Source organism: Cydia strobilella, chromosome 1 (assembly GCF_947568885.1).
Source record: "Cydia strobilella chromosome 1, ilCydStro3.1, whole genome shotgun sequence".
In the NCBI taxonomy this organism is placed as follows: Eukaryota; Metazoa; Arthropoda; class Insecta; order Lepidoptera; family Tortricidae; genus Cydia; species Cydia strobilella.
This window is the reverse complement of record NC_086041.1, coordinates 14,518,666-14,533,334: the sequence shown is the minus strand read 5'-3', so window position 1 is coordinate 14,533,334 and position 14,669 is coordinate 14,518,666. Positions and strand designations below refer to the sequence as shown.

General features: G+C 38.9%; 1 protein-coding gene across 1 annotated transcript in view; it reads right to left on the bottom strand.

The window, feature by feature from the left end:
* LOC134746086 (EH domain-containing protein 1) overlaps positions 1-14,405 on the bottom strand; it is a 36,672-nt gene extending 22,267 nt beyond the window's left edge. The window contains exon 1 of the mRNA XM_063680330.1: positions 13,050-14,405. Coding sequence (XP_063536400.1) covers positions 13,050-14,274 — 1,225 coding nt within the window. The 5' untranslated portion in view covers positions 14,275-14,405. The remainder of the gene's footprint in view (positions 1-13,049) is intronic.
* Between the last annotated feature and the right edge of the window lie 264 nt (positions 14,406-14,669).

The following is a 14,669-nucleotide window of genomic DNA, read 5'->3' as shown; positions in this document are numbered from 1 at the left end:
TAAACTACCTATAGTTACCTTAGATTCCATTACATAGTTAGGTACAGGTCGATGAAGTTCCAGTTCATATCTTCCGGCTCCATCATCAGATCAGTTCGACAGTACTCAGTACCATATTATTGTATTGTCATCAGAACTACATACAGCTGCCAATTTTCATGACGCTACGATCCTTGGAAGATGGTTAAATTAGTTACCTTAGATTCCATTACATAGTTAGTTACATACAGGCCGACCTAATAAAAGCGTGTTAAAAACCAACATACACACTACCGGTTTCGCAAATTAGTTAGCCGATTTGCTGATAGATGGCGCTGTACATAATTATGCTAAGTATACATCTGGTCAAAAGTCTTTTGTGCTTATAGTTACATAGATAATTGAAACTTTGTACGGAACCTTCGGTGGTGCGCGAGTTAAACGAACTCGCACTAGACCGGTTTTTTTATTCGTGAATTAAATTTAATGCGAAAGAGAGCAATAGACCTAAGAATTGGTGAAAATAGGATTGAACAATTTGAGATCTTCTCGAGTTAAGTGTTTACGCAAAGTTTAACGTTCGTAAAGTCTATTCTTGTTGTGCTGTGGTGTGACAACCGTAAATGATCCATTAAGAGATGGGATTAGCAAGAGTCATGTCCAAGCTAACGAGTCGCCAGTGGCCCGAATTGCGCTTCCGGATTAACTGGCGCGTGCGCCTAATAGCTATCTATTTGGTAAAGCATATGCAGGTCCATAATTGGCAAGTAGATGCAAAAAGGTCTTATGTGGTGCCGGTCTACAATCGTCAGCAACATACTATACTTGAAGATGCATGACATTTTATAGTTTTCATCAGAAAATAAGGTAATTCACAGATGAAATTAGATCCCGTGTTAAACGTAGGAATGCCAATGTTGTTTCTTAAATCGTAACATTCGTAATCCGCCATTTATTTTTGAGGTGCTATATTGCATATTGAGGTGTAATACTACATTTTTAATTCATACCTTAGTCAACTTTCCCTGGAATGAGGATATTGCTAATTTCCATAATTATGAGTATTAAGTGCCACTCAATGGCCGTAAGTTAGCTCTGATTTAAATAACATTAATATAATATACTATAATGTAAAGGCACAAAAATAATATGCAATGACGGATACAGCGCCTATTATACACTGGGAGAAACCGTTGCCAATTAAATACATTTACCTCGTTACCACGTCTACTTATTTAATAATAATATCAACAAGCGAATTATATCGACGGCGATAAAAAACGGTGCGGTAGCCATTCCGACAATTGTTTCAGTGAAAAGCGAATATTTCTGACACCCGAAAGCCAAATTTCTCTATATGCTAAGGAATGTAAACGATATGAATACAATGAACTGAAGAAAAGATCCGATTGGATATGCTTTGTCACTGATTCAGAGAGATGACGAATGATGACATGACATGACCAAATTATTATTAATATTTATAATATTAAAAAGATTAATAGGTAACTTTCATAGGTAGGTACCAAGAAAAACACAGAAGTGCCAACAACAGTTCTGTGGAACAAGGTAAGGCAAGTTGATGGATAGCGCGTTCGAAGAGAATTAGAACAAATACAGTGGCTAGAGATAGATAACATAGCTGATAGCCACAAACATTTATGATAGTTATGAATTATGATTAATACGTTAATTTAGTACATAGTTACTGAGATATTTCCTATATAGATACCATGATTACTTCTTGGTATAAAAAGCTACTGTTACACATGCTCTAGAATAGCATGCTAAAAAGCGCGTTATCAGTATGCTTAATAGGAGCATGCTTATGAACTGTTTACATTTGCTAGCAATAAGCATGCTAGTTTTAAGTACGCTCCTGAATAAGCATGCTCAAATCAAACACTCCAATACACATGCCAGTTGATAAGATGCTCTCTGCCAGTTCGAATATGGAAAATCAAACAGCCATCCGCGTGGAGCTGAATAAACTAATCCTTTTGTTAGCTTTTTAATCCATACTAATATTATAAATGCGAAAGTCTGTCTGTCTGTCTGTGTGTTCCCTCTTCACGCTTAAACCGCTGAATCGATTTAGATGAAATTTGGCATAGAGATAGGTTGAGTCCCTGAGAAGGACATAGGATAGTTTTTATCCCGAAAATCATCCCTTAAGAAAGTAAAAAACGGGGTGGAATTGAGATAATTAATGAAGTGTCTGCTAATTTGTGTGCATAATATGCTCAAATTGAATAATTGCTATAAGATTTTCTCCAGGCGCTATTCTTACTCTAGCTGTGGTTACTAAGTCCACGCAGACGAAGTCACGGGCAAAAGCTAGTACAAGAATAATCTAGCTAGCATGCTCAATAAGCGAACCTGTTCACACGCGCTCAAAAGCACGCCCCCTTCCACGCGCTTTGCAGGTAGCATGCCCAAAAATCGCACGACCGTCGATTTTTGAGCAAACTCGAAATGTGCATGCTCATTATTAGCAATGTTTAGACACACATGCTACTAAGTAGCAATTGCTCAATAGTGGCATGCTTTCGTGCTAGTAATCAGCATGTAAAAGGTACGGACAGACGTGCTCATTACTAGCACGAAAGCATGCTTTTATTGAGCAAGTGCTTATTAGTAGCAAGTGTGTCACCACTCACCACATTGCTAGTATTGAACATGCTTAAAAATCAACCGACGTTTGATTTTCGAGCATGCTACTTGAGTCAGTAGCGCGGGCGGAAGGGGGCGTGCTCCGAGCGCGTCTGAACAGGTTTGAGCATGCTTTTTAATGAGCATGCTTAAAACAAGGATGCTTGATGCTTATTGACTTATTGATGCTTATTGCAGAGCATGCTAATTTTAAGCAAGCTTATGAGCATGCTTTTTTTAGGGTTCCGTAACCAAAGGGTAAAAACGGGACCCTATTAGGGCTTCCAATACCGGGATCCCGGTATTTCGGGATCCCGGGATACCGCCTTTTTTAATGGTAGATTTCAATACCGGTATTTAATTTTGAAATACCGGGATCCCGGTATTTTTATTAACTAACAAAATATGCAAAACAAACGTAAACTACCCATCGAAACGTTAAAATTCGGCATCACCACAAAGCTTTGCGCGCATAGATCTTGCGTCTCCCTCTCGTATTACGATTCGACAGCATTCTCTGTCTTGCGCACGCGACGTGGAGCGGTAACGGTGTAGCCAGTCGGTGCTTATAACGTGAAGTGATGTGTATGTAGTACGTAAGCTATAAGCTATGCTGTAGTTATACCTAGTCGGCTCATAAGTTCTGTCATATACATAGTATCAAATAAAATCAAAAGTTTAAGTTTATTCCGTATAATTTGTACAGCGTTCGAAAGCTTATAAACTAGAGAATCTAAATGTATAACATTTATTCAAAATGACCGCCATAATTATCTACACAGGCTTGAAGTCTTCGTGGCCAGTCGTCAATGGATTCACGCACCACTTTCATGTCGATATTGGCCACTGCCGTAGCAAGAGATTTTTTCAGCGAGTCTAGATTTGCATGAGGTTTTGAGCACACCTTTTCCTCTAAATACTGCCATATTTTATAGTCTAAAGGATTAAGATCTGGGCTAGAGGAGGGCCAATCTTCATGCCGTATAAAGTCGATTTTATTGGAGGCGAGCCAGGCTTGTGTAGACTTTGCCTTATGGGCTGGAGCAGAGTCCTGCTGGAAAACCCAATGCTGGTTTAGAAACATCGTATGGGATAGTGGTTTCACAATATTAGTCAACACCGTGTCTTGGTACACTTTGGCACTAGTTTTTACTCCTTTCTCACAAAAATGCATACTAGTGACGCCCGCATAAGAAACTCCCAGCCAAACCATCACAGATGAAGGGTGATGACCTCTTTGAATACGGGGAATGCTATTAGACGCTTCTTTACTATTGCGAGCGTACACTCTATCATTTTGTTTATTACAGTTTTCTTCTATGTCAAAAATTTTCTCGTCCGAAAACAGTATACAACGGTGCTTATTTTTAGCGTACTTCTTCAATAAAGCTTTAGATCTTTTAAGCCTTAAAGCTTTAAGCCGACCATTGAGAAGATGGCCAGTTTTTCGTTTATAAGCACGAAGTCTCAGGTCTTGATTAAGCACTCTTTTCACCGTGTTTTTGCTCAAACCCATCTGGAGGGCCATAACTTTTTGTTTCCTAGCGGGATTTCTGGCAATGCGTGCCCTAATTGCTTGTACAACCGCTGGAGTCCTAGCTGTACGCGGACGACCGCTTCTTTTCTTGTCATTTAAACTAGAGACCTCACTGTATCTTTCTATGGTACGATACACAAATCTTAGAGAGAATTTTAAATTTTCAAGTAGCTTAAAAATTTTAGTCGGCGAGTGACCACAACGATATAGTGCAATTATTGCGGTACGGCTATCTTTAAGCGTCCACTCCATGTTGAAGAAAACAGAAAATTGCAAGATTATACTACTCAAATATTTAATAAAGATTCGAAATTCAAATGCAGAACGGTTTTTGTTTTAGGAGTTCCAAATTTAAATTTTAAAGGCCAGTGACAGAACTTATGAGCCGACTAGGTAGTTTCGCGCCGGCTGTGGTTTATGTGAATTTCACAACAATGTAAGTATTCGTATATTATTTGTTTATATATATATACTCGATAAGGAATATAAGGATCAAGTCCCGAAATGGTTTCTAACTCAAGTCATGTTTCTTCCGAAGGGAGAAATATACCACGTGGGTTTATTTATTTAAATTTAAATATTTAAGTACAATAGTTTTATTTAAATAATAAACAAAATTAATATTTAATGACATTGACGCACAAAAAAGTTTGATTTTAAATTGTATTGTAAGATGTGTAAGACCGTTTAATGTTTGAATCCATACTAATCCATACTAATATTATAAATGCGAAAGTCTGTCTGTCTGTCTGTCTGTGTGTTACCTCTTCACGCTTAAACCGCTGAACCGATTTAGATGAAATTTGGCATAGAGATAGGTTGAGTCCCTGAGAAGGACATAGGATAGTTTTTATCCCGAAAATCATCCCTTAAGAAAGTAAAAAGCGGGGTGGAATTGAGATAATTAACGAAGTGCCTGCTAATTTGTGTGCATAATATGCTCAAATTTAGATTGCTATGAGATTTTCTCCAGGCGCTATTCTTACTCTAGCTGCGGTTACTAAGTCCACGCAGACGAAGTCGCGGGCAAAAGCTAGTATAATATATTATATAAAAAAACATAACCGTTATGGGTCTTAGAACTTGAATTTTGAATTTTTGTTTAAATGTGCGCGTGTTTCGAGTTGTAGACTGATTTTTATTACATTACAAGTGGGGAAATTGCTAATTATTTATTGATTTTATTTTGCATTGAAATGTGTATTCGATTGAGCTGCAAGTGCAGAAACTAGTCAATAGAGAGAAAAAGAGGCTTGTTATTAAGTGATATTATTGTTAAAAATACTATTTTAATACAGTTGCTCAAAAAGTGCTACTTTTCGTGGCTGTTTAGTGTGCGGAAAGTTGTTTTTCGCGAACTAGTGCTTTTTACTTTTCAATTTTTTTTAAAATTTTTTTGTTCCAATTCATGACTACTTATTGATGAGTGTTAATATTAGTTTCCTTTAAACGTCCTAATCAACATAAAAACCTACTGTTAATGTAAGAATCAAAGAAGAGGCGTAATTTCTTACTGCAAGAATGTTTTAAGTTTCCAAAGGCAACATTCGATATTGTTTTTATAAATATACGATACACAAATAATCGTAAATAACGATATTTAGGTAATAATAGTACAATGTTTCAATATTTACAATTGTTTCTGTCTTATAGAACATGCATTTGAAAAAAAACTTTCATTGAAGTGGGTTCAATAATAATAACAAAATCTATTCTAGTCGAATAAAAGCTAGAAAAACACCTCTTCATAATGTCAATGTCAATGATGTCACAGAATTAATAATATAAAAGTTTCGAATTCCATTCCTTACTTGTTGCTTTTCTTATTTTTTCGCAACTGTATTAAAAAACGTCGTTCGATACACGTGCGGAAATGTCATTTTTCACTCGTCCAGAGTCTTGCCACTCGCCTACGGCTCGTGGCAAGATATCTCGGTACTCGTGAAGTGATGACATACTTTCCGCACCAGCATCGAAATGTACTATTGTGGTAAATTGTAACACGCAGGCAAAATAAAAAAGAATTTGATTAAAATTTGGTATTTTTACTTCAAATTTACTTGGTCCCTATTTTTTTTTCAAAAAATCCAGGGATCCCGGGTCCCGGTATTGAAGTGGCCAATACCGGTATTAAGGCGGTTCCCTGAGCCAGAAGGCGAAAAATCTCCTTATATGATCCTGTTTTTCTAAGAGGCGTTGATATTCGTAGACGTGGAAAAAATATATGTAGTTCTTGACTATATTATCTTTAATATCATAGCTTCCGATACACGAATTATGACACTTCGCTCGATACAATTAATTCCCAAAGTAACCTCTAACTCGGACTTTTAATCCAACTTTACTCGGTTATTTATTATGTGATACTATAAATAAGAAAAGAAGAAAAAACAATCTTAACTTAAAAATTAATTTCATAGCTTTCGAATTTCGATATTGTAGGGTAACGTTTTTAAAATAAATAAAAATCGACAAAATTCGATCAAACTTGACACTTGGCGCGCATTATCTTTCCCGTTCTTTCTTGCGAAATGAGACAGAGATAGCGGCAAACCGACGGAACGGCCTTAATACCGGTATTGCGAAAGGTCCGGTATTTGGAAGCCCTAGACCCTATTACTAAGACTCCGCTGTCCGTCTGTCTGTCTGTCACTAGGCTGTATCTCATGAACCGTGATAGCTAGACAGTTGAAATTTTTACAGATGATGTATTTCTGTTGCGGCTATAACAATAAATACTAAAAACAGAGTAAAATAAATATTGAAGTGGGGCTCCCATACAACAAACGTGATTTTTTTGCCGTTTTTAATGTAACGGTACGGAACCCTTCGTGCGCGAGTCTGACTCGCACTTGGCCGTTTTTTTTAGCACGTCTGTCCGTACCTTATAACAGTAGCTTTATGGTATAGAATAGAATAGACCAGGCTGTATTGTATAGTATAAATAAATCTGGTCTCCGATTCCGCTAAGCTTATAGCAATCTCAGGAGCAAGTTACACTGGAAGGAATATGCTTACAGTGGACACAAGTTTTGTGAATCGACAAACAGTATTTAATGTGAATGTTGATGGCCTTGACCGTGATGCTTCCGACAAAAAACAGTGTTTGGTGTTCTCTAAAACCAGACATCAATAAACAATTGTCGGATCTGTAATCCGAAGGCTGTGTTGTGATATAATGGAGAATCACCGTTTAGCGCACAATGGGCAAGGTCGCGCGACAGGGAATAGGTGCGCCGGCGCCGTATCGCACCGGATCCTGTAGATAGTTCTATTGTCGGTGCGAGAGCAAGCGACCCGAGGTCTCGGGTGAACCCGCGTAGGGTGACCTTAAAACCCATACAACTATGCGTCATCAAGTAGCACTTATACTGGTCTGGTTGTGACTCGGAATGACACTCCGGTTAGACATTATTTGAGCAATTTACACAAACAAAACAAACACCTTTATCACTATCAAATACCTACCTACCTACAAATTCATCGTTCACGTGAAACGGTGACGCAAACTGTTAAATAGGTGATGCCGCCTGATGCCTTAACAGGCTATAATTATCACTACCTTACACTTGATGTGAAGGATCAAGGATCTGCATAGCGCAGTGGTCGCTTGATTTGGTTCCGTGTCTGTTAGTGCTAATAATATATTTCTGCATTTGAAACGATCAGAAACGTTTTGCTAGATGAAACGATGTCGGTATCGAGGATATAACTAAGACTGTGATAGCGGTAATCCTGCGGCACATTATGATATTTGCTTTTACTGCGAAGTATAACTTACGCAATCTACAGATTATGCTTTACGTAAGATTCATAAATTCGTAATGTAGCGAAACTATTTAAGTATCATCAGGTCATTGAATAAACTAATGTAACGGCCACATTAACATACCTACCTATTAGAGCATTAGGCCACTGCTACAGGAAATGAGATTCGTGGCTTTATCAATATTTTCTATTGGAATGTGGAAGTAAGCCCAGCTAACATGTCCAGTTACAGGTCGCCAAAGCGTGCACAATTGCCGAGACGAAAGGCCAAGAACCTTTTCAAAACTCCTCAATTTCGAAAAGATGACTAAAATATGTAGTTGCAAACGTTAATTACGTGACGCAACGAAAGCCAAGCAAGTTGAGGGGGCACTGAGAACAAAAGGAGGTCGAATTTTTACATGCACCACGCGACAAACACATTTAGCAAGACAAAATGCCGTTAATTTGTACAAAATAATGTTGGCACGAAAAGGACGGCGCGACAGTTAAGGCGCGGATATAATGCAACAGGTGAATGAAGTAATTTGTTGGGTTTGTTGGAAACAAACAATTAAGTGTTGATGAAACCAAGGAGCGAGAATAAACTAATTGCACTAAAGGGAAATCTGTTATAATTATGGGCACAGAAAACACGGGAAACTCTTAACTACTACAGACTTTATTGTTGTGGCTGTCACTTTTGGTTTCCTAATTAGTTTAAGAGTGGTGATTTAATTCTCATATATTAATTATAAAGCCTTGATGACAAGTTTCAATTAACATTGTGTATCTAGAAAGTGAATCTTGATATCCAGCAATGGCCCCGGAAAGCAGCTAATGTAATGATGCAGGATGGTCATCAGGCTCAGGCAGGCGAGTTTTTGAGGAAAGCCACACCGCGTGGCAACACAGTTTGCCTGCTAATGAATGACCAGCGGTAGAAAGTTCCGCCCAATTAGGAAATCAACTGCTGAAGCACTTAGTGCCTTTCATATCCATTTATGATACGTATGATGACTAAGTCGGTAGTACTGTTATATTGTGCAACGTTATATTGTTGAGTGTGTATATTTTTAAGTTTTTCCGTTACCTACTTGGTTATGCGATTGTGAATCGATATTTCAAAGTCATTTCTATATCTACTTTTTATCACATGCGGGTTAGTGGCAATGAAAATTTCAACTGTCTACACCACGTCTACACTTACGTGTTACGAATCAATAGTAATAAGATTCAGTTTGTACCTAAAAAGGATATCGTTGTTTTTAGGAAGGACCAAGCACGTTTCGCTTCTAAGACATCTATAAAATTTTGTTGACGAGCACATGACCGCCAAAGCATGAAACATATATTATGCAGCTGATTACCATCTTAGAAAGCTAACAAGAAATTAGATTGTCCGAAGCACGAAACTTACGAGACTAAGTAGCTACACTTGTAACGTTTTCAATCAAAATGTACCAAATTGTCGATTACCATAATAATAATAATATATATAGTATAATTTTCTGGTCTAATGTATGTATTTATTTTGGTATAGTATAACAGAAAATTATAGTGTTATTCAACTTGATGTACTTTTCTTATTTTTGGATATATCTGGTTAATTATTTTTAGACATGATATAAAGGATATTCACAGTCATATTGTATAATATTTGGACTAATCCATTCAGCCATATTCAATTTAGAGCAGTTCAAAGTCAACTCTGAATTGTGAAATTTTTGATCATTTTCTAATAATTTGTTAGACCAACTAGTGAAAATGTTAGACTATGTTATATATTTGTAATCTACTCACAATGCCCTTTCATTTGGTACCCCACATGGTATGTTTAATCTTTTAAACATACCATGTGAAAATTATACTATATATATTATTATTATGGTAATAAGGCCATTAGGCCCGCAGGGCAGCTTGTGGCGAGCTGTTGGGGAGTGACGACCCTACGGACCCGAATGCTCCAGAGAGTCGGTCGGGGTCTCCGTCTCCGGCGTGCCTTCGTCGGTCGGAGTGGACCCCAAGGGGACCCGCAGGACTCTCAGCTCTGGCTTGCATTCATTGGCCGTCCAGAGGGGAGTCGTAAGAGCTATATGCTCCAGGGGTGGAAGTGAAAGATGCATAAGACGCGAGTTGGCACAGTGGCTGTTAACAGTCACTGGGTAGAAAGCGGCGCACACCTCTCGACACCCCTGAGCCGCTCACACCGGTGTTGCTCCTGGTCGTCTTTACGACGGCAGTTTCAGGGGCCCATCTAGTCAGCGGCAAGTCACCACCTGCCTCGATAACGTGTTTTAACATTGTTATGGCAGGTGTCCGGACTTCTTTACAATAGCCCAGTCTCATTGTCCACCCAAACTTCAATCCATAGACCGGTATACTGTTCACTTTTTCTACAATAGTCCTAATGCCTGCTGCGACCGGTTTATGGGTGTCTATTGTTGCGCCTGTGAACGGGTTCCAGCAGGCGTTCTACATGACATTAAAGCTCTCCAAGGGGCCTCTACGTGTTGGATCTATATCCCCACGCAAGCCTATCAAAAGACCGGGATGCATAGGCCCGTGATATCCAAGGAGATACAAGTAATATATATAGTATAATTTTCTGGTCTAATGTATGTATTTATTTTGGTATAGTATAACAGAAAATTATAGTGTTATTCAACTTGATGTACTTTTCTTATTTTTGGATATATCTAGTTAATTATTTTTAGACATGATATAAAGGATATTCAGTCATATTGTATAATATTTGGACTAATCCATTCAGCCATATTCAATTTAGAGCAGTTCAAAGTCAACTGAATTGTGAAATTTTTGATCATTTTCAAATAATTTGTTAGACCAACTAGTGAACATGTTAGACTATGTTATATATTTGTAATCTACTCACAATGCCCTTTCATTTGGTACCCCACATGGTATGTTTAAAAGAAAAAAGTTAAAATCTTTGTACTGCCGATTTTGTGACGTCACAGTTCCTCCACACTCTTAGAAAGTGACAAGTTCTTATTTCGTACTCAGTAGAGTCTACCGTACACAACGATACCACTTGTCGGTAGTACACTGTCCAGTCACATCGAATGGTGTTTTAGGCCATCTGGCCGCTGTACTATTTGGAGGTGCCTACAGTTTGTCGATAAGACTGTTTATTATTCAACGAGTTAGCGGTTAAGAATGGTACTTGTAAGTACTCGTAATGTAGAACAATTTGTGCACGTTACTTTCATGAAGCACTGCACATGGCGAAGAAATTAATATGCATTCATAATAATGTCCTCACAATTGAGAAACAATATCTATTTTTATTTTTTTTATTTTGTAATAGCAATCACGCGTTGTATTTTAAATTATAAGAGTAATACTAAATTCTCTCACGGGTGCACTGGCCCGCTTTGCAAGGACACACGACACGATCGCCTCGTAACAAGTCGAGTGCCAAGTAGAATGCATCGCGTGCAAGTAGTGTCACAACATCGGTAAGCGGCAATACTTTAATTATTGGGCCGGTCTATCGGTAGTTAACCGGCTGTGAAACAGGCTGTTACATTTACAACGCTTAAAGAACACATTTGCCTCCAATTAACTAGCATAGGTGTATTCGTAGAATACGCATGGTTTAATAACGACATTAGAGATCACGTTATACTGGACAAATCTGGCAGTCGACAATTAAAAAATATTTTTAAATGGATAAGTCAGGCCAGTCGTAAGTTAATCCGATGCAATCATAATCAGGCACTCAGGACGTGTCTACGCGGGCGCCCTTGGGCCACTCGCCACTGCTAGCGACAGTGGCGAGTGGCCCAAGCTACTTAAAATCAATAATTATTGTATTCTCAAGCAGTTGAAAATATAAACAGCTGTTCAAAATGACTGATAGTTCTGTGTGGACAAATGTTTACATTTTGTATAGCGTAGCGAGTAGCGACGTGTGTAGCTTTTGCGCCGCAGTGGACTTCTGGTGTGGGTCAAAGACAAATTCGTAGCATAACGAAATCGCGACATTCATTACCACTAACTAATTACAAGCTTTTATTTAACTTGCCCTGTTAGTATGTATCTATGTATGTAAGTTGGTTTGTTAGATAGTGTCTTGGAAGCTAAATTTGACCAACTTCCTGATTTCCGTTTGGGCTGAAAATTTGCATACATATGTAAGTCGTATAGTATCATCGAGGTGATCTGATGATGGAGACTGTCTTTTTTAAAGCTAATACTTATAATCCTTATCAGATAGCAAATTCAGGTCAATATCTGAGATAACAGGCATCTATGAGCTTACGCCATCACTTCACCGTAGTTGTGTCGTCGTGTGTAAGAATGATATAGATATGCACACTCGCGCACGTATCCTTGAGAACGTGACGATAAGTGCCACTCCTTGCATGGAAACATCAGAAATTACATTATTTATTGTTTAAAATATGGATTGCTCAATGGCGTTACGTAATTAAACGCTAATGGTTCAAATATGAAAAATTAGTTAGCCAGTTTGATCCCAAGAGTTGCTGATGAGGTTAACTAAGTAGTTGGAAAATCAATTTACGGTGTTTTAGGGCTTAGGTATAATTAGTAAGGGTGTACTTTTTTACTTTCCTGATGTTTAACTTGAGAATGACAAACTTGTAATTTGTACATGGTGCATGCAGTAGAAAAATCTAAAAAGCATTACATGGATTAGCTAATTATCAAAACAGCAATGTCGGCTGAAAATGAAATACCATCGCCCACACTGTTAACAGACAGTTCATAAACCTTATTACAAAAGGCATAAGGTCCACCGTGATGGACAGTTAAGAGTGTTGCTGTTTGTACAGTACAACAGATGGCTATATATATAATAATATTATTAGACAAAACGAGACTCCAGATCCACCCATTATATATATATATGAAGTCTCGTCTACACTGTGTCTAATAATTATCTTGTCTAATAATATTATTAACCACCACAATAATTAATTATTAGAATTATTATATATATATATTCATATATATATGTGTGGATCTAAAGTCTCGTCTGACTGTGTCTAATAATTATTTTCCCACATTTACAGCCTCATCAAGGAAACCGCAAAAAACAACATTCTTGTATATAAACAAATTATCATAATATAAAAATACTGACCTTTGATAAATGGCTCGGAGACAACATTGGTGTCTTCTTGTGGAATCATATCCATCAGGCGGGCAATGTCAGTGGCCAGCATATGATCAACCACTTCAAGTAGCTTAGGCTTGAGAGGGTGGAACTTTGTGAAGTCGTGATTGGCTAGAGTTTCCTGCATCTTCTTAATATCTGGGAAGTCTCCGGGAGAAATCTGTTGTTCACGCTGGATCCTATCATACACTTGTCCCAAGTTTTTGATGAGATCCTTCTTTTTGCCATCTTTACCAAACATTGATGGCATTTCTTTCCTTAGCTCACTGACTATGTATGCGTGCACTTTCGCGAGGCGCGCCCTTTTGATTAAATCATTAAGTTTTCGTAATGCTGCATTTCTAGGGAGGGATTGCATGTCTCTGAAGAGGTCCTGTTCCTCGTCCTCAAAGAGGCGGCGGTTTACGTCATAGCGCAGAGGCTGGTCCCAGAAGGAGCCGATGTAGACTCGCGCCACCTCTGGCGTCTGTAGCACCTTCCCGAGAGACCACATCAGCGCACCGTACACACGCATTAGCTGCTGATGATCGATCATGTCGGCTTTGTTCAAAACGATGCGAATCTTATCGTCGTGGCCGCGCAGCGCTTCTATGCTGCGCCGGAACTCGTCAGAGATATCCAGTTTATGGGCGTCGAACAAGAGGATGATGCGATCTACACGTTCTGCAAACCACTCCAACACGCCAGTGAAGTCGTATCCTCGGTCCACACGCTGTTTCTCGCCTGACAGAATACCAGGAGTATCCACAATGGAGATGCCGCGCAACACTGGTGACGCTACCGTCGAACACTGGAAGCGGTTAAGGAAGGCGTTTCCGAACTTGCTGAGGGGTCGGAACTGTTTCTTCGGGTCGACGACGAGCGCGTTGCCGGGGATCACGCCTTCCTTCTCATCGTACATGACGGCGATGAAGCGGTCTGTGGTGGGCTCGGGCCCAATGCGAATGCCAGGGAACTCTCGCTCCAGCAGGTACTTGATGAATGTCGTCTTGCCGGTGGAGTATTGTCCCACCAGCAGGATCATGGGCTTGGCATCGAAGTCCGGCTCCTCCAGTTGTGGCGAGTGAAACTCATGGAACTGGTAATGCTGCTCGAGAGGCAGCAACTTCTGTTTGTAGATTTTTTTGAGTCCCTCGACGACAGTGTCGATGCTCTCCGTTTTTTCACCCTCCTTCTTTAACCAGCTAAACATGGTGGCACTTTCAGTTCAGCTGAGGTGAAACACTTAAACACAATTCACTCACAGCACTACTTTACGGCGCTACTCCAACGAGACCACCACGATCATCCTCTTGCACGAAAATGAAACAAATGTGAAATGACCGGATTGGAATGACGTGACCGTCTTTTTTTTTTTTATGGCTGTGTGACGTGACTTCATCGATGTTGCCAAGTCGTGGTAATTGTCAAATTAAGTAACTTTTCTAATTATATGAATCTGCTTCTAATTAATGAATAACTATTATTGTAGCAAATAAAATGAAAGGAAATAAAAATTACATTATTTAGAACTACTATACCCCAAAGCAGTTTTCACCAACACTCGAACAGTGACGTCCTCAGAATCATGGAGACCATGGAGACTGT